The sequence below is a fragment of the Bos javanicus genome, chromosome 4, assembly GCF_032452875.1.
Source record: "Bos javanicus breed banteng chromosome 4, ARS-OSU_banteng_1.0, whole genome shotgun sequence".
NCBI lineage: Eukaryota > Metazoa > Chordata > Mammalia > Artiodactyla > Bovidae > Bos > Bos javanicus.
In genome coordinates, this window is record NC_083871.1 from 64,918,949 (window position 1) to 64,945,932 (window position 26,984).

At 43.1% G+C, this 26,984-nt stretch overlaps 1 protein-coding gene across 4 annotated transcripts in view; it reads left to right on the forward strand.

The window, feature by feature from the left end:
- Nucleotides 1-26,984, forward strand: part of PDE1C (phosphodiesterase 1C) — a 541,449-nt gene that overhangs the window by 77,743 nt on the left and 436,722 nt on the right. For all 4 annotated transcript variants that reach the window (XM_061414179.1, XM_061414180.1, XM_061414182.1 and 1 more), the window contains exon 2: nt 7,609-7,659. In XM_061414179.1, coding sequence (XP_061270163.1) covers nt 7,609-7,659 — 51 coding nt within the window. The remainder of the gene's footprint in view (nt 1-7,608; nt 7,660-26,984) is intronic.

Genomic DNA, 26,984 nt, shown 5'->3' on the forward strand with positions numbered 1-26,984 from the left:
TCCATTTTTCTTGCTGGGAAAATCCCGTGGACAGAGGGACAAGTGGGCTGCATCAAGAATTGGACGCGACTGAGGGACTGAGCACGCAGAACCTGGCAGAGATTTCCCTGCACACTCATCCTTCCTGCCCCCTTCAGTCTCCTGTCCCGCCCACGACAGGCTTGGTAATGTGTTACAGACATATCTGGCTACACTCAGACTCAGCATCAGAAGTCTTTCTAACACTGTACTCTGCTCAGCCGTTGCCAATCAGAGTTGTATATGTTTTTATTTAAAATGTATCCTGGGGTTGGCAAGCATCAATATCCATCAAACCCAAGGAGGGCAAAGGAAATGAAAGCCTTTACTTTTACTCCTGACAAATGACTCCGAGGGAGCTAAAGAGGTGGAGTACATTCCCTTCTCCAAGAATGCTGGAATTGGAGGTGGAAGAATTGGATGACATTTCCAGTTCTGATGTCTGGACTTAAGTCTGATCTCGGACAAACCACTCGATCTCTTGGAATGTCAGTTTCTTCTCTTGAAGAGAATCAAGTCTTGCCTCCTAGGAGCTGTTTTTATGAGCTGTACTGTTTTCATGCTAAGATGAATTTGGTTCTTATTTCTAGTCCCCTGTTACTGTTTTCTAAGTAGGAAAGTTTTGATCAGGTTATGGAGACACTGGCTAGCTGGCGTTCTTGCATGAATGTGGCAATGAAACTCTTCTTTTTATAACTAGGTTCTTCCTCTTCTGGATCCTGCTATTGTGAGTTCTGGCCCCGGGACTGCCCATCTCACAAAAGGGCCCCTCTCTACTGACAGTCTCCTGGTCTTGTGCCAGGGATGAGATCCCAGGCAGGTGACATCCCCCTTCCCTGTAGGCTGCTGCATGGCTCTCCCTGGGGCATGAGGTACAGGGTCAGACTTTTGCCTGACTTTTCTCTAGGGGTAGCCCTCTCTGGAGCACAGATCTTATCTGCTTACATTTCTTGGAAGGCAGAGAGGCTAAAGGGAAAGGCCCTGGGCTTCTGAGCCAGGCATACCTTGGTTTGGAATTCGGACACACAAATTTGTGGTCTTGGAAAAGTTTCCTGACCTTTCTGAGTTCCTGCGTCCTGTCTATCAAATGGGAATGACAGTCTTACTCAGTGTGTAAGGGACCATGACAGGCTGTTCAGGGCTTTATCTGTGATTTAGTCAATGCTTGATAAGTATTCCTGAAGGACAGATACTTATAGAACACTTAAATGTTTGGTAGATGTTCGTGTCCTTCTGGTCTGCTTCCAATTCTTGGCCTCTAGTGCAGTCTGCATGGTAGGAGGCTGATCATTGACTCAAATATTGTGTGTCAGGCATTTAGGCACTAGAGATATGGTAGTTCTTGTTTTTGTTTTTGTTTTCATTGGCAGAGGATCTGTGCTTGTGTGGGGAATTACAATGTGGTGGGAGGAAAATGCAGTAAACCCAGTGAATAGAGAACAGAGCATGTAAGAAGGTGAGAAGTGCTTCCAGGAGGGGTTGTGTGGGGAAAGGGGATGAAGCAGAGAAGGAAGGGAAGTTGGGAGCTGTGATCTTAATAAGGTGGTCGTGGAATACCTTAATTAGAAGATGACAGCTAAAAAAGAGAGTTAGTGACCTTGGACCAAGTCTCTTTCTCCCCAGTGTTCCATCCAGTTTTCCTTGCTTAGGTCTTTACAAGTAGAAGGCAAGGTAAGATGAAGCCAAGCATCTGTAAGCAATTCCAAGCTGTACCTTCTGCAGAAACTAGGAGGGGGCCTGGAACCTCATTCTAACACTCTCTTCTCTGAAGTCTCTTATGCATGGTTTTCTAGCCTGAAGACTTCCCAAAGGACCTCACCTGGAGAGGATTCCTGATGAGCCCCAGAGCTCATGGCTGAGCAGCAGCCAGTCAGCATGTTGGGTGGATTTCCTTGCAGGAAGCAAGGCTCTTCTGTGGAGCTGCTCTCTCATTGTGTGTTTGCCCTGGCACCCAGCACCCCAGCTGCATTTATGCTCTGGGTGCCAGGTGCCAGGTTTTCAAAACAAGAATGGCCGTGTTTTGGGTGCTCGTTTTGGTTACAAAGCAGTGCACACCTGCCCATGCCACCACCGTGCCTGTTTGGACCACCCTCCCTCCCCACCTCCCCCGCATTCTGATGGCCTGAAATGTTAGTGGCTCAGCTGGGATTGGGCTGCTCATTGCTCTGAAATATCTTTCTCACGGTGCTGTCTCACCTGCCCCTCTCACCCTCAAAGCTGGTCTCCTTGGAGAATCCTTACTTTAAGATTTGTTTCTGGCCAGTTTTCTAGTTGGGGGTGGGGGTGCAGAAACATAAAGCAAACATACCAGGGACACACTTCATTTAGAATGCTGCTTCTCAAACATTAAATAGCTTTTGAGGCAGTTGTTTAAGTTCTAGAATCTTGTCTTCCCTTGCAAGACTCTAGTTGAGTGGGTTTGGGATGGGACACGGCATCTGTATCGTAGCACCACCTCCACCATCATCACTGTCATCAAGTCAGTTCCCTAGCTGAATACACCTGGATAAACCCCGATTGAGAGGCATGGTTTACCTCCCTAACTTGCTTATGTGTCAAAGTTGAGTGAAATCAACTGTGGTCATCCTCCCAGGGTCCAGCCTAGTGCTGAGCTCCCGGGGGCACTCAGTGCACATCTATTGGAGGTTAGGGGTGATGTGCGGTGTATCCTTTTATAAAGAACCCTTCACAGTGTGATGAGTTGCCTACTAATTGATCTCCATAGCTATGTTTGCAGTCTTAACTGTTGAATTTTTTTTTTAAAGCAGAGGCATGTCTCTTTCAGGATTATTATGACAAAACAATAGCATTCTGCAAAGACGAACTGAATAGGGGTAATTATTTTTGAAGGAAGCTGAGCCACACCTCCCTCCCTGAATGTTGTTTTGATAAAGGTGTCTGAAGTTACACCATTTATTAGTGCTTCTCAGCCTCAGCTACTCATTGGAATCATCTGGGAACTGGGAAAGCATGGAGGCTTGAGTCCCACCCACTGAGGCCCACCCTCTGATCCCACCCACTGAATCTGGGCATCAGGGTTTTTAAAAAGTTCTCTAGTGATTCTGACATGCGACCAGGGCTGCAAACCACTGACTTAGAAAGTGTGGAGCCCCCTGGAGGGGGTGGGAGGGTGATTCATTTCTTGAGTCTTACAGGGAGTCCCATGGGACTCCAAAGATGGAAAGTCCCTGATTTGTGATCCAAGACTGCTCTGACATGTATCTGAAATACATTTCATATACATACATATATAATATATACAAATATATGTAAATATACATACATATATAATGACCCAAATCATATATAGTAGTTAATTGTTTTATACCCCTTTAATAAAAACATTTTTTTCTGATTGTAAGTATGGCGTGTGCTTATCCAACTGTTGGGTTTAAGTAGCAAAGCATAAAAACGGCTGATAATCTCCCCAAACGCCAGCACATGGAAGAAATAACTGTTAATATACCTGGTACACCTCCTTTCTGTTTCTCTGTGGCTGAATATACACGCAGCCTAGACATACAATTCGACATCAGTGGCATTAATGATACATACTGGTCTGTGTGTTATACCCAGCATGACTTTTGGTAAATCTACATAAGAACTTCCCTTAAATCTCATAATCGTTTTTATGAGCTCTTGCCAAATTCAAACTTTAATTGCATCTGATAAATGGAACATCTACTTCATTATTGAAGCTTGCTGGATTTTTTTTGAAATAGAAAGCAAACAACAGTGTAGGAAGGCCCCCTTGTGTGTCTGAGCTGGCCAGCATTGTGCTGGAGGGCTGTTGAATGTCTTGGATCGGTTTGTGGGCTGGAAACAGAGGGGCTTAGCAAGCTTGGCCACAACCACTCATTGTTGTGTTGGTCTTGGTTGAGTCTTAGTTTCATTTTTAAAAAAAATTTGTTTTTAATTGGAGGATAATTACTTTGCAATACTCTGATAGTTTCTGCCATACATCAGCATGAATCAGTCATAGGTATACATATGTCCCCGCCCTCTTAAACCTCTTCCCACCTCCCTTCCCACCCCACCCCTCTAGGTTGTCACAGAACATCAGCTTTGGGTTCCAAAATTTCATACAGCAAATTTCCACTGGTTATCTATGTTACATATGGTAATGTATATATTTCAGTGCTACTACTCAAATCACCCCACGTTTGCCCTCCCCCACTGTGTCCTAAAGTTTGTTCTCTATGGCTGCATATCCATTGCTGCCCTGTAGATTTTTAAGCCCTTTAAGAGGTCCTGTTTTCACTTGCCTTCTGGACTAATGTCGAGTATAGAAAGCCCAAATGCCAGTCAGCAAAAAGGTGCCTCCCAAACATGCAGGAGCTGGACCTGCCCATAGGAGGCATCTCAGTGGCAATCCGTGGCTGGCCAGTAAGTCTGGACAGTTTTCAGTTCCTGAGAGAAGCCGATAACCTGCATTTATGTTAGAAACCTCTTGATTTTTAAATGCAGACAATAAATTGTTTAAAAATTAAATACGTTTTAGGGGCCAAGCAAAACACATCTGGGGCTTTTTATAGCCCTCTGGCACTGAGGGCTCCATCTACTGAGCCATGCGTGGCACTTGGTATCAATTTCAGTTATCAATGAACTACTTCATTCAGTTCTAAAAACATTGACTGAACGCAGTATTCTGCATGCCAGTCACTGAACGATTGGAAACACAAAGATGAAAAGTGATCATCCTTGTCTTCACTAAAGTAATTTATAGTTTAGAGCAGTTCTCAAAATATGGTCCCCAGAAGAGTGTTCTCCATATCACCTGGAAACTTGTTAGAAATGCAAATTCTTGGGCCCTATTCCAGGTCAGCTGAGTCAGAATCTGCATTTTAACCAACCCTGCTATCTGTTTCAACAGACCTTCCTGGTGGTTCTAGTGTCTGCTGAAGTGTGAGAACCACTGGCCTGGGAGGGTAGTGAGGCAGGGGCAGAGGTCTATGGAAGGCAGAAGCTGTGCTGGGAGTCAGGGGAACTTTTCAGAAATGAATGGCTCTGGGACTTCCCTGGCAGTCCAGTGGTTTAAGACTTTGCCTTCCAATGTAGGGAGTCAGGATATAAGTTCAATCCCTGGTCAGCAGCTAAGATTCCATATGCCTCTGGGCTGAAAAGCCAAAAACACAAAACAATATTGTAACAAATTAAATAAAGACTTTAACATGAAGAAATGAATGGCTCCGGTTGAATCTTAAAAGATGAACGGGAGGGAAGCAGTGGGGAGGGCTGTCTGGGAGGAGGGGCAAAGGAGCTGTAGCAAAGAGGACAGAGAGTGTTTGAAATTTGTCCACGTATAGCCTGTGGCTGGGTTCTGAAGGCAGTACTGGGAGGTACAGTGAGCTGAGAATAGGAGGGGCCAGCTGTTCAGTACTTGGCCAGGTAGACCTGGTTGTATCTTGCAGGTGTTGGGGCATCATAGAGACCTTGTGGTATTGGGTCTGCATTTAAGAAAGTAATGCTGGGAGCAGGGTTCAGATTTCTTCTGGGTGAAGACAACTCTCCTGGCATGTCACTGGCCTAGATCTTATTTCCTGCCTCTCCTAGCGTGACTTGGATCTGGGTCAGCAATTCCCACTCTTGGATAGGGTGGCAGGGAGGGGAGGAAAAGCCTGGGGGTGAGGATGCAGCCAGCGATGCCTGTGAAATTGTGATGGTGTGTGCCTACTCCTTCTCTGTCCCTCGGGGAAGACATGTGCTCTCTAAGCTGAATGTTGTAATGGTGGCCGGTGTTCTCAATGATGGCAGTGGTCTTCATGATCCTACTTTAAAAGTGGCCCATCACTTTCTGCAGCAAATATGTTGGAGTATAACCTTGCTCTCTTTCTTTAGAGATCTATAGTGTCCAAAGAGGAAGTGATTTGAACTCAAGCTGGGGAAACTCATGTCTATAGCTAACTAGGTCTTACTACTTTCTCTTGCCCTCCCTTTCTTTCTTTCTGTCTCCGTTTGTCTCTCTATTTCTTTTCAAAATGCTAGAGTGTGAGATAGTGGAAGCAGGATGCAATGTCACCTCCCCCTGCTGGTCATTTTGTACAATGTCTTGTTTATAATATATACAGAGTGGAGACAATGGTCCATGGAAATGACAGAAATATAAAGTAGCTGAAATCGAATCCATTAATTTAATAAATTATGGTAAATTAAAAAAAATTTCACCTTTTTGAAAGGGTGAAAGGAATTTTTTGACTCCTTCCATTCTTTGCAAAATGATGTAATACATTTGTGAAGTAGCTATTTCTTGCATCCTGCACTGCAAATTCTCATAGATGAGAATGATTTTAATGATTACATTAGCAATTTCCTTTATTCTGCCTATGTATTGGATGTTCTTTCCTAAACATATTGAACAAGTTTTTTCCATTTGATTGCTTTGGGTGTTCATTCAAGTTGATCATACATACTTACAAAACACCCAGGGTTATAGTCTTTATGGGCATTGAAAGTGATATTTAAAGTGAATGAAACTTGTGTTTCAGTTTAACCTTTTTTTATTCGTGACGATGGTGTTCATCAGTATGTGTCCATGCTAAGTTGCTTCAGTCATGTCCAACTCTTTGCGATCCTATGTACTGTAGCCTGCCAGGCTCCTCTGTCCATGGGATAAAGATTGCCATGCCTTCCTCCAAGGGATCTTCCTGACCCAGGGATTGAACCTGTGTCTCCTGCATTTCCTGCATTGGCAGGTGAATTCTTTACCACTAGTACCACCTGGGAAGCTTGTTCATCAGTATGCTGCGCTAAGTCGCTTCAGTCGTGTCTGACTCTGTGTGACCCCATAGACGGCAGCCCGCCAGGCTCCCCCGTCCCTGGGATTCTCCAAGCAAGAACACTGGAATGGGTTGCCATTTCCTTCTCCAATGCGTCAAAGTGAAAAGTGAAAGGGAAGCTGCTCAGTCCTGTCGGACTCTTAGCGACCCCAGGCTAAGAGCTCTGCAGCCTACCAGGCTCTGCCATCCATGGGATTTTCCAGGCAAGAGTACTGGAGTGGGGTGCCATTGCCTTCTCCGGTTCATCAGTATAGGGGATAGTAAAGCTTCTAGAGAAGCTTTCTGAACAATTTTCTCGATCCTCTTATTTGTTAGCTTCTAAATTTAAATATCCTTCTTAACAAAAACCAACCTTACTGTTTTTTTCTGAAATCCTTGCCTTAATTTGCCCCATGGATCAGGAAAATCAGACTGATGTCAGGTAGTTGGGGTGCATTTGTGTGTTGAAGGACATCCCACTGAGAGGCAGCCTGAAGCAGAAGGATGTGCACTGGCTTGGAAGCCAGGCGTGCACACCTCTTACTCTGCCTGCAGGCCAGTTAACTCCCCTAAGCCCAGTAAACTAGGTACTGTTTAGGTTGCCAGCTTAATTCACTGTTTTAATCAAAATGATGAAGACATTTGGCTTCATTTAGGCAGTGAGAGCGGCACTGGAAATATAGAGAGGGAGTGAAGTTGCTTTTATCCTCTTACAATGACTTTCAAACACAGCTTAATAGTGAATCATCCTGAGGATTAGCTGTAGGTTGGCATTTTCTGTAGACGCACATGCCTTGTACTTAACTGCATCTTCTGTTTTTTTTTTTTTTTCCAGTTGCAAATGAAGCCGGAGATAAGACTGCCAGGCCACTTGCCCGCTTCTCCCGTGAGTAAATCTTGCTTCATTCCTCTCCTGGGCTCCTTCAGTGGCTTTTTGCCTGTGTGGTTCACCCTGCCAGGTGTCAGGGAAACACTGCCCATAAAAGAGTAATATAGGAGGTATATTCAGTGGGCTGATACTCCACTTGAGCCCTATCACCAGTGAGTTATTCATTGCTATTGCCTTTTCAATCTTTGGAATTGCGGCTTATCAAATTGTGCTCTAGGCCTTTGCTATGCTAAGTGTGGTCCTGGGAGCAGCAGAACTGACATCATCTGATGACTTTTTCAGAAATACAGGGTCCAAGGCTCCCCTAGACCTCCTGAATCAGAACCTATATTTCAGCAAATCCCCAGATTCCTGTGCACGTTTGAATTTGAGAAGCACTGCACTGGAGGATCCCCTGAGTGTCCTGCCGTGGGGTGAGACTCATTTCTGAAGAATGAGTACAGAAGAGTCTGTGAAGTGCTTGTAGCTGTCCAGGTCCATAGAAGTGTAGAAGCATCATCACCTCCCAATGTGGACTCAAGGCCTTGCTCTACTGGCTTTGCCTCAGTTCATTGACATTTTGAAACTCAGATGCAATCCATGACTGCTTCTCCTTTGGCACTGGAATATTTGTAAGGGCCTGGGAGCTCCCCATGAATTTCACTTGACTCCTATCTCCAGCTCTTGATCCCAATGGATGAGCAAGAGTCAAAAGCCTCTTGGTGTTTTCTGTGCCAGAGTGATCAGCAAATTACACAGCAAGCTAATGCATTCCCTTGGATGAAAACCCAGATTCCTTGGAGTGGAAATACCAAGGGAGATTGAGTGGGGTTGAAGGGAGATGCTCCCCAAATGGGTGGAGCATCCAGTGGAGAAATAGCAGAACTGTGAATCAGAATAGATGGATTTTTGTTCCAGCACGATCACTGCTTGCTGGCTTTCACTTAAAGTAATTTAACTGATACTTCCTGTGCCTTAGCTTTCCCATCTGAAAAATAGGAAATTCATACCTACCTTCTCTCCTTTATAAAAAAGTTGCCATCTTTTGAAATGATGCTTTGAGAGGGGTTACACAGATTCTGAGTTACAGCATTGTTCACAAAGGTTGACCCAGTCTTGAGTGTGGATTCTACCATAGTAAGTCTTAAAACCTAGAGGTGCAAAAGTATCGTTTATCTTTTGTTAGGACTTCTTCTAAACTCTGCCTTCTAGCTCTTTTGTGGCAGGGGGTGGGGAGCTTCAAAAATTTGGGATTGATTCCTAAAAATGATTTTTATAGAACTGTAATAATATATGGTAATGAAAGAGCATTAAGTGCTCACATTTTAGAAACTGTGTAATAAAAGTTGCTTCTCACAGGCCCTGTTTTTCACTGCTCTCCTACTTGGAATCATTATTTCCAAAGTAAGTATGTCATCCCACAGCTCAGTGAGGGTGATGAATATGCTTTTAGTCCCTTTATTTCTGCATCTCCTGAGCAGTAGTCGGCAAATGAATAAGCTGGAGCAGTAATGTGACCACGCAGTGCAGACTGCATCCCTCGGGAGTTCCTGCTCTTCTGATGCTCCTCACGAGGTTAGGAAGGGGATGGAGCCCTTTAACCATGAGGCCAGAATGAAACCTGCAGCAGTTAGGCCCTTCACAGAGAGAAGAGGGTTCCTCCTTTTGTAAATGGCTTCCACATTTTCTAAATTGTGACACTGGGTTGGAGGGATGGTGTGTCACTTGAAAGCTTATTTGTAAGGAGCTGAGTGAAGAGATGAGGAAAAATAATATTGATACAGGAAAAAAGTAGATAGTGGCAAATCAGTTAAGTTGGGCTAATTCTGAAAAGAAAAAAAAGTCTCCTGACAGTCCTATGTCCTGGGAAAAAGTCAGATAGCACGTTATCTACTAAATCTTTCTGTAGAAAGTCCTAGAGGAGAAAAAAATAGGTGACTTTTAGGAAGGAAAAAAAAATCCTCAGTGTAGCATTGTCTGATTGTCATTCACCTCACTTCACCACATTGAAAATGGCCTCTTTTGAAGTGTTCAGTTTGGGAAGACTGGAAGGGTTTGAATAGTAGACTTTCCTTTTGAGACTGGAAGGTGAAGCACAGTAGCATTCTCTAAAGTTCACACCTCACAGGACACATGAAAGCCCTGCCACACGGCCCAGCACAGAATTAGGAGAAAGAACACAGGCAGGTAGGCTTGTGAAAACTGGACCCTGTTCAGCAGAAAATACCTGCAGAGGGGAGAAGAAGCTGGCACACTGGCTTCCTTAGTAGTCCCAAGGTTTTCATTCCCTTTGGGGTTCTTACATTCAGATCCCTGATGCCTCTGCAACATGTTCGTTTCTTTGTAGATTTTGCCCCTGTTGAATCTATATACTTTTCTTGGTTTCCCCTTATTGTAATGGAGATGAATTCTGATGATTATAGTAAGGAATCCTAAAGGAGAACTGGAGGTAAATAGAGTATAGACTCATGAAGACATCTGGCTTTTCCAAGGGCTGGCTTCCTATCCTACCTTGGCCATTTCATTTACCAGTCTTGCAGGCTCTCTCTAGTCCAGTTATGAACCAGGATCACTTCCACAGTATAGCCCAGTGCTTGGGTTTCTTCTCTGTGTGACTGATACCACCACCCAGAACACCATGCTTTCCTCAAAGAAGTTGATTCCAAAACCCATGGGTTAAGCTTACTTCCTATAAGACTTAGACTGGAGACACTTGCTGTGCCATGAGGTGGTGGGGTGCCAGGAGGTGAGTCCTCCGAAACTCTGGATCCTGTCAGTCCCTTTGCCATCCCTGTCCTCATCATTTTAGGCTTAGCAGTGGCTTTGGATTAACCTGACCATAATCAGAGCATCTGTCTAACAACAATGGGTACAGTGAGTAACAAGGAAGTCATCCCCCTGGGAGTAGGGGGAAAGGAGCAGGAAGGAGTGGGGAGTGGGATTCAAAGGAAGTAGGGAATATCATCTTCCCCTCAGAAACCTGCAGAAAGATGAGGGTGTCCAGGAAAATGAGGAGTTGAGAGTGACCCTGACTTTCAGGCACTGCTTGAACCCAAAGTACATTGGCTATGAGTCAACAGATGGTTTAGAATGGCTCTCACCACGAGGCTAGCTATCCTAGGGCTGGAGCCCCTGTGTGTGGGGACCACCCCTCTCTCTGCAATGGTTGGGGTGAGTACTGCACTTGAAGCTCTCTGACAGGCAGGGCTAACATTAGCCACGCAGTGTCTCCATTGTTACAAATGAGAACAACAAGGCTGGGAGGAAAGATAGAGAATTGCTCACCGCTGGAATTCTAGGTCTTCCAATTCCAAATCTTGGCTATTCCCAGTGCACATTACTTCCTCTTTGGTCTAAGAGGTTAGAGTTTGCTGGTTCTGAGACTTGGGGGCTCTTCCAGCTCAATGGTGGAGGTGCTAAAGCTTTACCGCAGGGCAGGCTTCAGAGATCCATGTAGCTGTGACCTCGACTACAGTTGGTTTCATCTGGGGTGGGAAGACTTTTCCTCCACCATCCCCTTCCGCCAGCTTACTTGTATCAGGAATCACCTAAAGTAAGGGAAAAACCTGATATACAAATCCCCTTGGGAGTGGAAACACAGAGGGTTCATTCTTACTGTGAGGAAAATGATTGATTGATAGCAGATTTAGGCATTGTTTTCCCCAGATACCTGAAAGTGTTTCCTCAGTGTGTAAAGAAAGGGAGGGGACAAAGGGATTGCTTCATTTAATTGCTCACTTGGTCATTCATTTAGTTACTCATTCAAATAGTTACTGAGCATCATCATGGGCCTGGCCGTGTGCTAAATGCTAAGGACACAAATTCTGATGAAAGCAAGATCTCTGCCATTAAAGAGCTAATCAGGGAATTGGAGAAGTAAGGGGCTCCAATGGAGTGTGTGGAGGGAAATGCTGGAGGTTGGTACAGAAGCTATGGGAGCCTGATGCTGGAGACCTCATCTGACTGGGGGTGTGGGTAGATTCAGGGGAGCCCTTCTGGAGGAGGCAGGCAATCCTTGAGGCTTGGGGAGTGCATGGGGGTTAACAGGTAAGGAAGGTAACTTCCAGTCCTTCAAAAAAAAAAAACAAAAAACAAACAAACACAATACCACTTTTCAAGGAGTAAAGGCCATGTGTAGTGTTCAGACATGGCCACAGTGTGGCAGGAAAAGCCCAGATTTTGGTGTCCATGTCTCCTGCAGGAACAGAGGCCAGTGCAGTGGACAGAGCACTTTTTGGTGACGGAGCATGTGGCATTGGAAGAGACTGTGAGGAGGGAGGGGTTGGCCCCAGAGCTTGTGTAGCTGAGCAGCTCCATTCTGGAGTTTTGATTACTTCCCTAGCTGAGGGAGAATCATTTCTCCCCTGAGATTAGCAATGGTTGAAAAGAAAATAGTGGTGTCCAACTCAATAAGAAAATGGAGCCTAATTAGTAATGCCTACAAATGTGGCCTCTCTTGCTTTGGGAGGTAATCATCCAGATAGTGTTGAAAATAGATTATTCTACAAAGGAACTGGAGTAGTTTCTGTGGATGGATGATAAAGCAAAGAGAAGTCGCCTGGTATTTTTGTACTAGGTGTTTGATTGGGTGAATGGTCCCCTTTCCTGGGCAGAGATGGGCATGGGCAGACAGGGGTGTACAGCTAGGCTGGGTGCTGGATGAGCCTAGTACTTATTACATGATGATGTCCGTTGTGGAGCCCAGGGCAAATTCAGATAATGTCCCATAAAGTGCTTGAGTCTATTTAGAGATCATTTATAAATTGATGGTCATGGTGAGGAGGGTTTGTTGCAGGCATTGGGAGCTTGAGTTGACAGTGGATGGGTTACACAACCAGGATGATGAGAGCAAGGATAGGATAAAATGGGTGGGAGAAAGGGCTGAGAACTGTCACAAGTGGTTGTGAGCTGTGGCTGTTGGCTGGGCATTCAGTGTTGTCAGCAGTGTGTTCTGTGGATGGTCTACAGCCATAAAAAGGGCCCAGGACAGTGTAGGAAGAGGATGTGATTTCCTGGCTTGTCTTAAACAACTGTAACTGTTGCCAAAATGTTCAGATCCCATGTGGAGCGCTAGGTCCCACCTCAACAGTGTTCACAGACCGAACATCTTCATTTCTCAGTTGCTCCCACAGAAAGTTATCTTCAGCAATGGCAGCTTTAGAGGGTAAGAGGGCAGCAATCCAGCTCAGTGGTCTTCAAAGTGGGGTCTCAGGGAACTTGTTAAAAATATGAGTATTTGAACCCCTCACCAGATCTGCCGAATCAGAAACTTTTTGGGGTGGGTCTCAGCAGTCTGTGTTTTAACAAACTCTAGTCGTGATTCTGATGCACACCAAAATTGAGAACCACTGCTGTAGTTGGAAGGACTGTGTTGTGGTGGAGGTGGCAGAGGCAGAAGCCAGCATGCAGAGCATGCTGGTTCTATTTAGTTTCTGTATTATAGAACAATACAATTTATAGTTTTCAATTGCCCCAAAAGGAGAAGGGGGCGGCAGAGGATGAGATGGCTAGATAGCATCAGTGACTCCATGGGCATGAATTTGAGTAAGCCAAGAGATAGTGAAGGACCAGGAGGCCTGGCATGCTGCAGTCCTTGGGATCCCAGAGTCGGACACGACTTAGCGACTAAACAACAGCAACAACAACAACATGTAATTACATACAGACATAAGACACAACAGATGTTAATTGTTCTTGTCGAAGGATAGTATATTATTATTTAATTTTTACTGGTGGAGTTTGTGGGGACTGATGGAAATTATGGAAAGACGATCTAAAAGTCCTCCTAATCCACCCCTGTGACTGGCACTGCTCTGCATCACCTCTTGAATCTAATCTTCTCTTTTCTAAGGTCATCTCCCACCTGGCTCTGGCCTTTCCTCTTCCACAACAAGGTCGTTGGAAGAACTGCTAGGCTGGCCCTTAGCTTCTTTCTTGTAGCTTCAAATCACCCTCCACACTGTGACCTGTACCGTTATGGTCTAGTTTTGGTCATGACGTATTTGTGCTTCAGAACTGCAGTGGGGGACAGGTGCTTCCCTGGTGGTCTGTGGTTGAGAATCTGCCTGCCAGTGTTGGGGACAAGGGTTCAGTCCTTGCTCTGGGAAGATCCCACATGCTGAGGGGCAACTAGGCCCTGTGCATCGCAACTGCTGAGTCCACATGCTGCACCTACTGGGCCTGTGCTCTGCAACAGGAGAAGCTGCTGCCATAAGCGCATGAATCCCAGCGAAGAGTAGTTCCTGTTCACTGCAACTAGAGAAAGCCTGCTCCCAGCAATGATGACCCCACACAGCCAAAAAAGAAAAAGAATGAAAAAGATCAAAACAAAACACAAAGATGGTAACGATAACCCTGTATGCGAGACAGCAAAAGAGACACAGATGTATAGAACAGTCTTTTGGACTCTGTGGGAGAGGGAGAGGGTGGAATGATTAGGGAGAATGGCATTGAAACATGTATAATATCATATATGAAACGAATCACCAGTCCAGGTTCAGTGCATGATACTGGATGCTTGGGGCTGGTGCACTGGGATGACCCAGAGGGATGGTACAGGGAGGGAGGTGGGAGGGGGTTCGGGATGGGGAACACGTGTATACCTGTGGCAGATTCAAGTTGATATATGGCAAGACCGATACAATATTGTAAAGTAATTAACCTCCAATTAAAATAAATAAATTTATATATATAAAAAATAAAATTTCAGGCATGATCAAAAAAAAAAAAAGAAAAATAAAAAAACAAAACAAAACACAGGAAGTTATTCCCTCACTAGTGTTCATCCAAGATTTCTCTGTCTGACCACAAGGGTCCCACTGCTCTGACTTGCCCTCTTTCTCCATCCCTTTCATCAAATATAGTCATTATCAGCCAAGTAAATGTGCTTGATTCAGTAAACAGATATATCAACCCATTATCTTAGATATGAAAAATTTCAAGTTAGACTAGAACTTGCAAATGATCCAGTCCAAAGTTCACCATCTCCCATAAAACTCATCCTCTTTATCACATCCCTGTTAAAGGGGTCATGAACACTCCAAAGGAATCCATCCTGTGATGGAAAACTCCCTTTGCCTTGGCAGAGTCCCTTCATGTCTACCTGAAACCATCACAACATTGTTAATTGGCTACACCCCAGTACAAAGTAAATGTTAAAAGAAAGATAACTTACCTTGTCTTAGAAAAGGTTGATATTATGGTCAAAATGAGGGACTGGACTGTTACGTGTTTGCGGGAATTGAAACTCACTCTGCTTTTCTTGTTTTGAATGTGTTTGATCAAGTCTTTGAATATGTCTACTATATCACTTGATCCCCAGTATGTTAGCCATTGGTCCACCAGTGAATGGTCGATGGTACTGCAAGTAGCTGTCTAGGAGCTTGTGGACGATATGTAACACAGGTGTTAGCTGGAGGTTCTTGATCTTTTGAGGTCTAGGTGAAGTGTTAGTCGCTTAGTCATGTCTGACTCTTTGCAGCCTCATGGACTGTTGCCTGCCAGGCTCCTCTGCCCATGGAATTCTCCAGGCAAAAATACTGGAGTGGGTAGCTATTCCCTTCTCCATGGGATCTTCCCTTCTTAGGTATCAAACCCAGGTCTCCTGCATTGTGAGCAGATTCTTTACTGTCTGAGCTTCCAGGGAAACCCATTGAGATCTAGGTAAATATGTTTAGATCACTGTTGTATGCCCTTTTGAGGTTCAGAGCAGACCCCAGTATCCCATGAATACCTGGGATGACTGTTCTTCTGACTCTTATTTCCTACTTCTCTTGATTGTGTTCCTCTATATGCCTCTGGCTTTTTCATATCTGCACTGACATAGACCCAGAAGCAGGCCAAAGCCCCTTCTTCCTCTCTTCTTTCCGAGTAACCAGAGGCTCCTGGTCAAAGCAGAACTTAACTGAAGTTGAGGAAAAGAGAGATCACAATATGCAATTGCATGCAGACAATTAATGTCATAGTTCTGTTCTCAACAATTCTTCCATCCATCCCACAGCCAGTGATTTTTTTAAAAGACCATGTTGCCTATGCAGCTGCTAGCTGACTGTCTGTTGATCCTCCTCTATCCACCTTCCTCCACTCTTTACCCTTTATTTCCACTTCTCTTTTAGGAATAAAAAGACGCTCCTCCCGGTCTCTCGTGTGGAGCAGCATGACCATTATATTAGTTGCTTTGGTATCTATTGACACCCTTGCCTTCATCATCTCTCCTCTACTTTCAGTTTATTTCTTTTTCTACTTGTAGGTCAGTTGCTTCTTCTTTAGTGGGAATAGTGGTCCAATCTGCTGAGATACTAACAGATATTTAAGCCCTTGCCACTTGAAATATCTGATCAGAGCTTTGTGTGTGTATACAATGTGATCCTGAGGAGGGCAGGGAAGACATGGGTTGGCTTTTGTATGCCAAGCATCTCCTCCTCTTCCCTTTCAATGTATAGTCCTTTGAATAAAATTAGGATAAAGTTTCTGATTCCAGTAAGAGGTGGACTAAGAAAACCCAAAAATCCTTTAATTTTTATAAGCTTGTAGAAGTGCTGAGTAAAATATTTTTTAAAAATGTCTTTAAACCAATAGTTAAACTTGCAGTAAAGAAAGGGAACCTTGCAGGTGGTAGAAATGAAAGAGGAATTTAATATCAGTACAGCAGGCTGTAAACATGCCTGCTGAGTCTGCAGCTATGCTCCGTGGGGGTGGTGCTGTTAATTCCGTGGAATCTAGTAACATGTGTTTTAACATCTACCTGGGGAGGGGAGTTAAGGCCTTGGTCTGTGCAGGTTGGGAAGTTGGGGTGAGACTTCTGCCTGAACTTGGATTCTTAAAACATATGGCAGATCATGTTTTCCAAAAATATTTGCAGCTCTATCTACCATCACACATGCTCTTCTTATAGTGTGATGTTGACAAGCCTCCCACTGAGATGTGAAACCCATGCCGCCTCCCCTTGAATATGGGTGGCCTGTAACTGTGGTGGATATGTCGATGTATGACTTACAAAGTCTACTTGGGGCCTGTTGGGATGTTTTTGGAAGCTACTGTGTCTGAGACTATAGGTTTAGTTCTTTTGTATTAAAAGAACCTTGATTATTAGTGGGGCCTATGTCTTCGTGCCTCCAAATAGAGTGCTTTCTTCAGGTTCTCTTGAAGCTTAGTATGATGATGTAACTAATTCTGGTCAGTGAAGTGTAAGCAGAACTGTTGGGGTAGATTTCTGGAAACTTTCATGAGGCTCTTGTGCTCCCTTTATTCATTTTCTTATTTATCCTTTCTCCACCATCCTGCCTGGAACACAAATAAGTTACCTAGAGCTCTAGCTGCCACCATGGGCCATAAGAATCATGATCACACCCAGAAGATTTTGTGAAACAGAGATAATGTATCAGCCCTGAAATGCTTACCTCCAGATTTTATACAGCTGAACATAAACTTCTGTATTGTTTGAAATTTTGGAATTTTGAGTCTCTGTTACTCAGATATATATTATCCTAATAATGCACCTTCCAATAGACTTCCAATAATGCATCTTCCAATAGACTTCTAATATGCATACTTCTCAGTAGCATAATTAGAAGTCCGAAGACAAATTGAATATTTGTGAAATGATGAAGGAAAAGAACTTTGTCAATCTGGAATTCTGTACTGAAAGAAACATTACTCAAGAGTGAAGCCAAAATAAAGACATTTTTCAGGCAAAGAAATTCCAAGAGAATTCATTATACATATATCCTTTCTTGGGCTTCCCTGGTGGCTCATATGGTAAAGAAATCTGCCTACAATGCAGGAGACCTGGGTTCAATCCCCTAGGTTGGGAAGATCCCTGGAGGAGGGCATGGCAACCTACTCCAGTATTCTTACTTGAAGAATCCCCATGGAAAGAGGTACCTGGTGGGCTGTAGCCCATGGAGTCACAGAGTCAGACATGACTGAGGGACTAAGCACAGCACACGCATATTCTTACTTAGAGAACTGTTAAAGGATACATTGCAGGAAGAAGACAATTGAACCCAGAAACAAGAATGAATACAGAAAAAAGTGATGACTCACAATTCTTTTCAGTTCAGTTCAGTTGCTCAGTCGTGTCCAACTCTTTGTGACCCCATGAACCGCACGCAGTACGCCAGGCCTCCCTGTCCATCACCAACTCCCGCAGTTCACTCAGACTCACGTCCATCGAGTCAGTGATGCCATCCAGCCATCTCATCCTCTGTCGTCCCCTTCTCCTCCTGCCCCCAATCCCTCCCAGCATCAGAGTCTTTTCCAATGAGTCAACTCTTCGCATGAGGTGGCCAAAGTACTGGAGTTTCAGCTTCAGCATCATTCCCTCCAAAGAAATCCCAGGGCTGATCTCCTTTAGAATGGACTGGTTGGATCTCCTTGCAGTCCAGGGGACTCTCAAGAGTCTTCTCCAACACCACAGTTCAAAAGCATCAATTCTTCGGCGCTCAGCTTTCTTCACAGTCCAACTCTCACATCCATACATGACCACAGGAAAAACCATAGCCTTGACTAGACAGACCTTTGTTGGCAAAGTAATGTCTCTGCTTTTGAATATGCTATCTAGATTGGTCAGAACTTTCCTTCCAAGGAGTAAGCGTCTTTTAATTTTATGGCTGCAATCACCATCTGCAGTGATTTTGGAGCCCCAAAAAATAAAGTCTGACAGTCTTTCCACTGTTTCCCCATCTATTTCCCATGAAGTGATGTTTAATAGCTAAAAATTAAAAAGAATATTGGGATTTTTTTAAAAAGCAGTTTTATTGGGATATAGTTCATATACCATAAGGTGTACCTGCTAAAAGTGTACAATTTAGTGGCTTTTAGTGTATTTGTGGAGTTTTGCAATCATCATCATAATCTAATTTTAGAAATCTTTTGTCACACCTAAAAGAAATCTTCTGCCTGACAGCTGCTGCTGCTAAGTCGCTTCAGTCGTGTCCGACTCTGTGCGACCTCATAGACAGCAGCCTACCAGGCTCCCCCATCCCTGGGATTCTCCAGGCAAGAGCACTGGAGTGGGTTGCCATTTCCTTCTCCATTGCTTGAAAGTGAAGAGTGAAAGTGAAGTTACTCAGTTGCGACCGACTCATAGCGACCCCATGGACTATAGCTCACCAGGCTCCTCCATCCATGGGATTTTCCAGTCGAGAGTACTGGAGTGGCTTGCCATTGCCTTCTCCCTGCCTGACAGCAGTCACTTTTAATTGAGACCCACACTCCCAGTTCTAACATATCATGAATCTACTTTGTGCCTCCATATATTTACCTATTCTAGCCATTGTATACAAATGGATTCATATAATATATGGTCTTCTGTGATTGGCATTTTTGACTTAGCATAATGTTTCAAGATTCATCCATGTTGTAGCATGTATCAGAATATCATTTCTTTAAATTGCTGAATGATATTCCACAATATGGATATTTTCTATGTCTTTTCATTTGAGTTGATTCCACTGTGAATATTGTTGCTGTGAATATTCGTGTTTAAGTTTTTGTTTGGTTGTATGTTTTTATTCAGCTTGGATATATACCCAGGAGTGGAGTTGTTGGATTCTACGGTAACAATAATTTAAACATTTTGAGAAACTGCTCAGATCTTTTTCAAAGTGGCTAGACAGTTTTATTCCTATCAACAAAATATGAGTGTTCTAGTTTTTCTAAATCTTCCCCTACACTTTGTTATGGTTATTCTTTAAAATTTTAAACCTAGTATGTTTATAATATGAACAACTTCGTACAATATGAAGTTGTATCATATTGTATTTTGATTTCCATTTCAGTTCAGTTCAGTCGCTCAGTTGTGTCAGACTCTTTGCGACCCCATAGACTGCAGCACGCCAGCCCTCCCTGTCCATCACCAACTCCCAGGGCTTTCTCAAACTCATGTCCATCGAGTTGGTGATGCCATCAAACCATCTCATCCTCTGTCGTCCCCCTCTCCTCTTGCCTTCAGTCTTTCCCAGCATCAGGGTCTTTTCCAATGAGTCAGTTCTTCACATCAGGTGGTCAAAGTTTTGGAGCTTCAGCTTCAGCATCAGTCTTTCTGATGAATACTCAGGACTCATTTCCTTTAGGATTGACTGGTTTGATCTTCTAGCAGTCCAAGAATTACTAATAGTGTTAAGCACCTTTTCATATGCTCTTTGGCTGTTTGTATATCTTCTTTGGAGAGCTAGTTCATTTTTAAGAAAAAGGGCAGCTTCCCATTCTCTGATTTTCTAGTTGAAGGACATAAAATAAGATGAAAAGAAGGTGCCAAACTTACTTATGAACCAAAGTTAGAGGAAAACAGAGACCTCAAATGCAGCAGTTCCCAAACTGGACTCATCATCTTTATACACGTTCCTACTCCTATGTTTCCTAATTGAATTGGTGCCATTTTGCTCATTAGTAACATCAACCAAAAACCTAGAAATCACATGTGTATCTCCCTTCTTCCTCACCAGTCATTACATTTACTGAATCCATCTCCTGAATTCTCTTTCCTTCAGATCCTTTCACCCCATTCTCATTGCCACAACTTTATTTTAGCCCCTTGTTTTCTCCTACCTAATAGATTTCACTGAGCCTCCATTTTCCTCTGTGAAGTCCATTCTCTTCCCTGCCAGAAGAATCTTCCAAAAGCATAGCTTTTGGAATGACATAGCTGACTGTGTCATTCCGCTCCTTAAAAGCCTTCAGGTGTGCTTCTGGGAAGATGGAGTAGACATAATTTTTCTTGTTACTACAAGAAGAAATACAACTGAAGCTAAGTATAATGGAAAACTCTGGTCATTTTATATAAAACAAACAAAAGCCAAAAGAGAAAGATAAACAGAAGAAGCCAAACCAGCTAGAGATATTGGGACCTGGGGAATGACACAGTGGTGAGTTTTCTGGGTTTTCTTTTTGCCTTATACATCTCATACTTGGATGTGGAGAAGCCATAAACCTGGAAATGCCAAAGACCCAGACAGTAAAAGCACCCCCCCGCCAACCCTGCTGTCTCTATCCAAAGGACCAGGGAAGGGACAGTCTAGTAAGGTAGAAAACTTTTAGATGCTAGCTAGATGCTCTACTCCAGCCAAACAGTGCAGAAAAAACTGGGCCTCATCCTTACTGCTGCCAACAGTGGCTGGGAGTGGTGAACTGAATGTCTAGCCTCACATGACTATCAGTGCCCTAACACACTCACTATGGTGGTTTCAGAGAAGACCAAGTAGAGATCTGGCCAATAATGAGGCCCCTTCCCCACCATGGTATCAGTGGAGAACAAATGGGGAACATGGAGTTCCACTTCCAGTTGGTAATGAAACATCCTTCATCTTCCCTGTTGAAGTGATTGATGTCACAAAGTTTGAACCAGCACATCATAAATGACAAATGATACAGACACCATCCTTATCAGATGCTACTGGAAATCACATGAGGAGCTGGAGTGCTCACAGTATCCCAGCAATAACAAATCTGCCTCTCTTCCTCAGAGCTCAAGGGAACTACAACAGTTAACATAACTTAAAAAAAGGAACAAGGTGCAAAGAATCAGTGTATTTGATTTTAAAAGAATGCGTAGCTATAGGAGGGCTTCCCAGGTGGTGCTAGTGGTAAAGAACCTGCCTGCCAATGCAGGAGACGAAAGAGAAGCAAATTTGATCCCTGGGTCAGGAAGACCCCTGGAGGAGGGCACAGCAACCATTCCAGTATTCTTGCCTGGAGAATCCCGTGGACAGAGGAGCCTGGTGGGCTACAGTCAAGAGGGTCACAAAGAGTCAGACATAACTGAAGTGACTGAGCATGCACATAGCTGTAGAAATAAAGACTTGGTGGTACTGGTGAAAGGAGAGAGTTATAGATCAGTGGAACACAATAGAGAAGCCAGAAGTAGATCCATACAAATATGCCCAAATGGTTTTTGACAAAAGTTAAAAAGTAATTATGTGGAGATAATATAGTCAAATGGTGCTGGAGTTTTGGGGACTGGACTATTTGGTCATTCATAGGCAAAAATTCAAACTTCAACCTATGTTTCAAAACTTAAAAACAAAAATAGGCTTCAATGTAAAAGGTAGTTCTATAAACAGAAAAAAACAAGAAAAAATATTTGGAGTGTAGGGCTAGAAAAGAAAGACTTGTTATCAAAAACATTGCCTGTAACAGGAAAAAATGAATAAGTTGGACTTCCTCAACATAAAACCTTTCTTATGCCAAATACTGTTAAAAAATTGAAAGGATAAGCTACAGTCAGAAAAGATTTGCAAATAATGCTACTATCCAAGAGTTCTGATATCTACAATTCTCAAAACTCAAAAGTAAAAAAGTAAACAGTCCCTTCAGAGTATGACCAAAAGATATGAAGAAACATATTTACCAAAGAAGATATAAGATATACAGATGGCAAATAAGCACTTGAAATAATATTCAACATCATTAGCCATTGTATGCATGTGTGCATGCTTAGTTGTTTACTCATGTCCTACTCTTTGTGACAGAATGGACTGTAGCTCACCCGGCTCCTCTGGGAGGAGGGATTCTCCATGCAAGTCCATGGGATTCTCCAGGCAAGAATACTGGAGTGAATTGCCATTCCCTTCTCCAGGGGGTCTTCCTGACCCAGGGATCGAATCCTAGTCTCCTGCACTGCAGGTAGATTCTTCACCATCTGAGTCACGAGGGAAGCCCCATTAGCCATTCAGTTCAGTTCAGTTCAGTTGCCCAGTTGTGTCCAACTTTTCGACCCCATGAATCGCAGCACGCCAGGCCTCCCTGTCCATCACCAACTCCTGGAGTTCACCCAGACTCATGTCCATCGAATCAGTGATGCCATCCAGCCATCTCAGCCTCTGTCGTCCCCTTCTCCTCCTGCCCCCAATCCCTCCCAGCATCAGAGTCTTTTCCAATGAGTCAACTCTTCACATGAGGTGGCCAAAGTACTGGAGTTTCAGCTACAGTATCATTCCTTCCAAAGACCAGCCCTTCCATCCCAGGGCTGATCTCCTTTAGAATAGACTGGTTGGATCTCCTTGCAGTCCAAGGACTCTCAAGAGTCTTCTTCAACACCACAGTTCAAACGCATCAGTTCTTCAGTGCTCAGCCTTCTTCACAGTCCAACTCTCACGTCCATACATGACCACAGGAAAAACCATAGCCTTGACTAGACGAACCTTTGTTGGCAAAGTAATGTCTCTGCTTTTTAATATGCTATCTAGGTTGGTCATAACTTTCCTTCCAAGGAGTAAGTGTCTTTTAATTTCATGGCTGCAGTCACCATCTGCAGTGATTTTGGAGCCCCCAAAAATAAAGTCTGACACTGTTTCCACTGTTTCCCCATCTATTTCCCATGAAGTGATGGGACCGGATGCCATGATCTTCGTTTTCTGAATGTTGAGCTTTAAGCCAACTTTTTCACTCTCCACTTTCACTTTCATCAAGAGGCTTTTGAGTTCCTCTTCACTTTCTGCCATAAGGGTGGTGTCATCTGCATATCTGAGGTTATTGATATTTCTCTCGGCAATCTTGATTCCAGCTTGTGCTTCATCCAGTCCAGCGTTTCTCATGATGTACTCTGCATATTCATTAAATAAGCAGGGTGACAATATACAGCCTTGACGTACTCCTTTTCCTATTTGGAACCAGTCTGTTGTTCCATGTCCAGTTCTAACTGTTACTTCCTGACCTGCATACAAATTTCTCAAGAGGCAGATCAGGTGGTCTGGTATTCCCATCTCTTTCAGAATTTCCCACAGTTTATTGTGATCCACATAGTCAAAGGCTTTGGCATAGTCAATAAAGCAGAAATAGATGTTTTTCTGGAACTCTCTTGCTTTTTCCATGATCCAGTGGATGTTGGCAATTTGATCTCTGGTTCCTCTGCCAGTTTTCATTCCAATCCCAAAGAAAGGCAATGCCAAAGAATGCTCAAACTACTGCACAATAGTACTCATCTCACACGCTAGTAAAGTAATGCTCAAAATTCTCCAGGCTTCAGCAATATGTGAACCATTAGCCATTAGGGAAATGCAAATTAAAACCACAGTGAGAATGCCATTATACACCTAGCAGAATAGCTAAAATAAAAACAGTGACCGCATCAAATCCTGGTGAGGATTTGATGAGAAATTTGGCAGAGAAACTACATCATTCATATATTGCTGGTGGTACAACTATTCTGAAAAAGTCTGACTGTTACTTAAAAAAACTAATATACAACTACCATGTGATCCAGCAATTACACTCCTTGGAATTTACCCCAGAGAAATGAAGGTTAATTTCACATAAATATTCACATAAAATTCACATAATTATTCACATAAATATGTTAATATTCACATAAATATTGTGGAAACACAATCTGTATATGTGATCTTACTTCTATTAGAATGGCAAGTATAAAGGAAAAAGAAAAAAAAGATACAAGAGTTGGCGACAATGTGGAGAAATTAAAACACTTGTGCAATGGTAATGGAAATATAAGATGGTGTAGTCACTGTGGAAAGCACTTTGGTGGACTCTCAAAATATTAAAAATAGAATTACCATATGATCCAGGCAATTCCACTTCTGGATATATACCCAGAAGAATTGAAAACAAGGACTTGAACAGATATTTGGACTCTCTTGTTCATAGCAGCATTATTCAGAATAACCAAGAGGTAGAAGCAACCCAAATGTCTGTTAATGGATGAGTCAGTCAGTTCAGTCGTTCAGTCATGTCCGATTCTTTGCAACCTCATGGACTGCAGCACGCCAGGCTTCCCTGTCCATCACCAACTCCCAGAGCTTGCTCAAACTCATGTCCATAGAGTCGGTGATACCATCCATCCATCTCATCCTCTGTTGTCCCCTTATCCTCCTACCTTCAATCTTTCCCAGCATCAGGGTTCTTTCCAGTGAGTCCATTCTTCACATCAGGTGGCCAAAGTTTTGGAGCTTCAGCTTCAGCATCAGTCCTTCCAATGAATATTCAGGACTGATTTCCTTTAGGATTGACTGCTTTGATCTCTCTGCAGTCCAAGGGACTCTCAAGAGTCTTCTCCAACACCACAGTTCAAGAGCATCAATTCTTCGGTGCTCAGCTTTCTTTATAGTCCAGCTCTCACATCCGTACATGACATAGCTTTGACTAGACAGAACTTTGTTGGCAAAGTAATGTCTCTACTTTTTAATAGGCTGTGTAGGATGGTCATAGCTTTTCTTCCAAGGAGCAAGCATCTTGTAATTTCATGGCTGCAGTCACCATCTGCAGTGATTTATGAGCCCAAGAAAATAAAGTCTCTCACTGTTTCCATTGTTTCTCCATCTATTTGCCATGGAGTGATGTGACCGGATGCTATGATTTTAGTTTTTTTAATGGATGAATAGATAAACAAAATATTGTAAGTACATCCAGTGGAATTATTATTCATTCATGAAAGGGAAGGAAATTCTGACATATGCTGTGACATGAATGAACCCTGAGGACTTTATGTTAAACGAAATGATCCAATCACAAAAAGATAAATGCTGTGTGATTCTAGTTGTATGAGGTATCTAGAGTAGTCAAAGTCATAGAGATACAAAGTGGAGTCATGGATGCCAGGGACTCAGAGAGGGGAGAATACTGTTTAATGGGTACACAGCTTCAGTTCTGCAAGATGTAAAGAATTCTGGAGATGGTTTCTGGTGATGGTTTACAACAATGTGGATGTACTTCACGCCACTGAACTGTATACTTAAACATGATTAAGATGGTAACGTTGATGTTATGTGCATTTACTACAATTTAAAAACCCTGTACACGAATATTTATAAAAGTTCTATCCATAATAACATCAAGTTGGAAACAACTCAGATGTGTTTATCCAGTGGTTGATTAAACAGAATGTGGTACTTTCATATCATGGAATACTATTCAGCAAGAAAAAGAACAAACTATTGGTACATGTAACAACCTGGATGAATCTCCAGAGGATGATGCTGAGCAAAAAAGCCAACCCCCAAAGTTATAAATTCCATGTGTACAGCTTTCTTGAAATGACAAAATTATAAACAGAGAACAGATTAGTGGTTGCCGAGAGTTAAAGATGAAGTGTGGTGGGGTGGAAGTGGGTGAGGCTATAAATGGACAGCATGAGGGATACTGGTGGTGATGACAGTGTTTTGCATCTGTGTCAACATCCACCACTGCAACGAAAAGAATTGTATATCTAGGAATAAACTTACCTAAGGAGACAAACGGAGAAGGCAATGGCAACCCACTCCAGTACTCTTGCCTGGAAAATGCCATGGACGGAGAAGCCTGGTAGGATGCAGTCCATGGGGTTGCTAAGAGTTAGACACGACTGAGTGACTTCCCTTTCACTTTTCACTTTCGTGCATTGGAGAAGGAAATGGCAATCCACTCCAGTGTTCTTGCCTGGAGAATCCCAGGAACGGGGAAGCCTGGTGGGCTGCCGTCTATGGGTTCGCACAGAGTCGGACACGACTGAAGTGACGCAGCAGCAGCAGCAGCAAGGAGACAAAAGAACTGCACACAGATAATTATAAGACACCAATGAAAGAAATCAAAGATGACATAAACAGATGGAGAGATATTCCATGTTCCTGGGTAGGAAGAATCAATATTGTGAAAATGACTATACTACCAAATGCAATCTACAGATTCAATGTGATCCCTATCAAATTACCAGTGGCATTTTTCACAGAACTGGAACAAAAAATTTCACAATTCATATGGAAACACAAAAGACCCTGAATAGCCAAAGCTGTCTTGAGAAAAAAGAATGGAGCTGGAGGAATCAAACTTCCTGACTTCAGGTTATACTACAAAGCTACAGTTATCAAGACAGTATGGTACTGGCACAAAAACAGAAATATAGACCAGTGGAACAAGATAGAAAGCCCAGAAATAAACCCATGCACCTATGGGTACCTTATTTTTGGCAAAGGAGGCAAGAATATACAATGGGGCAAAGACAGCCTCTTCAATAAATGGTGCTGGGAAAACTGGATAGCTATATGTAAAAGAATGAAATTAGAACACTTCCTAACACCATACACAAAGATAAACTCAAAATGGATTAAAGACCTAAATGTAAGACCAGAAACTATAAACTCTTAGAGAAAAACATAGGCAGAACACTTGATGACATAAGTCAAAGCAAGATCCTCTATGACCTACATCCTAGAGTAACGGCAATAAAAACAAAAGTAAACAAGTGTGACCTGATTAAGTTTAAAAGCTATTGCACAGCAAAGGAAACTATAAGCAAGGTGAAAAGACAGCCCTCAGAATGGGAGAAAATAATAGCAAATGAAATAACTGACAAAGGATTAATTTCCAAAATATACAAGCAGCTCATACAACTCAATACCAGAAGAGCAAACAAC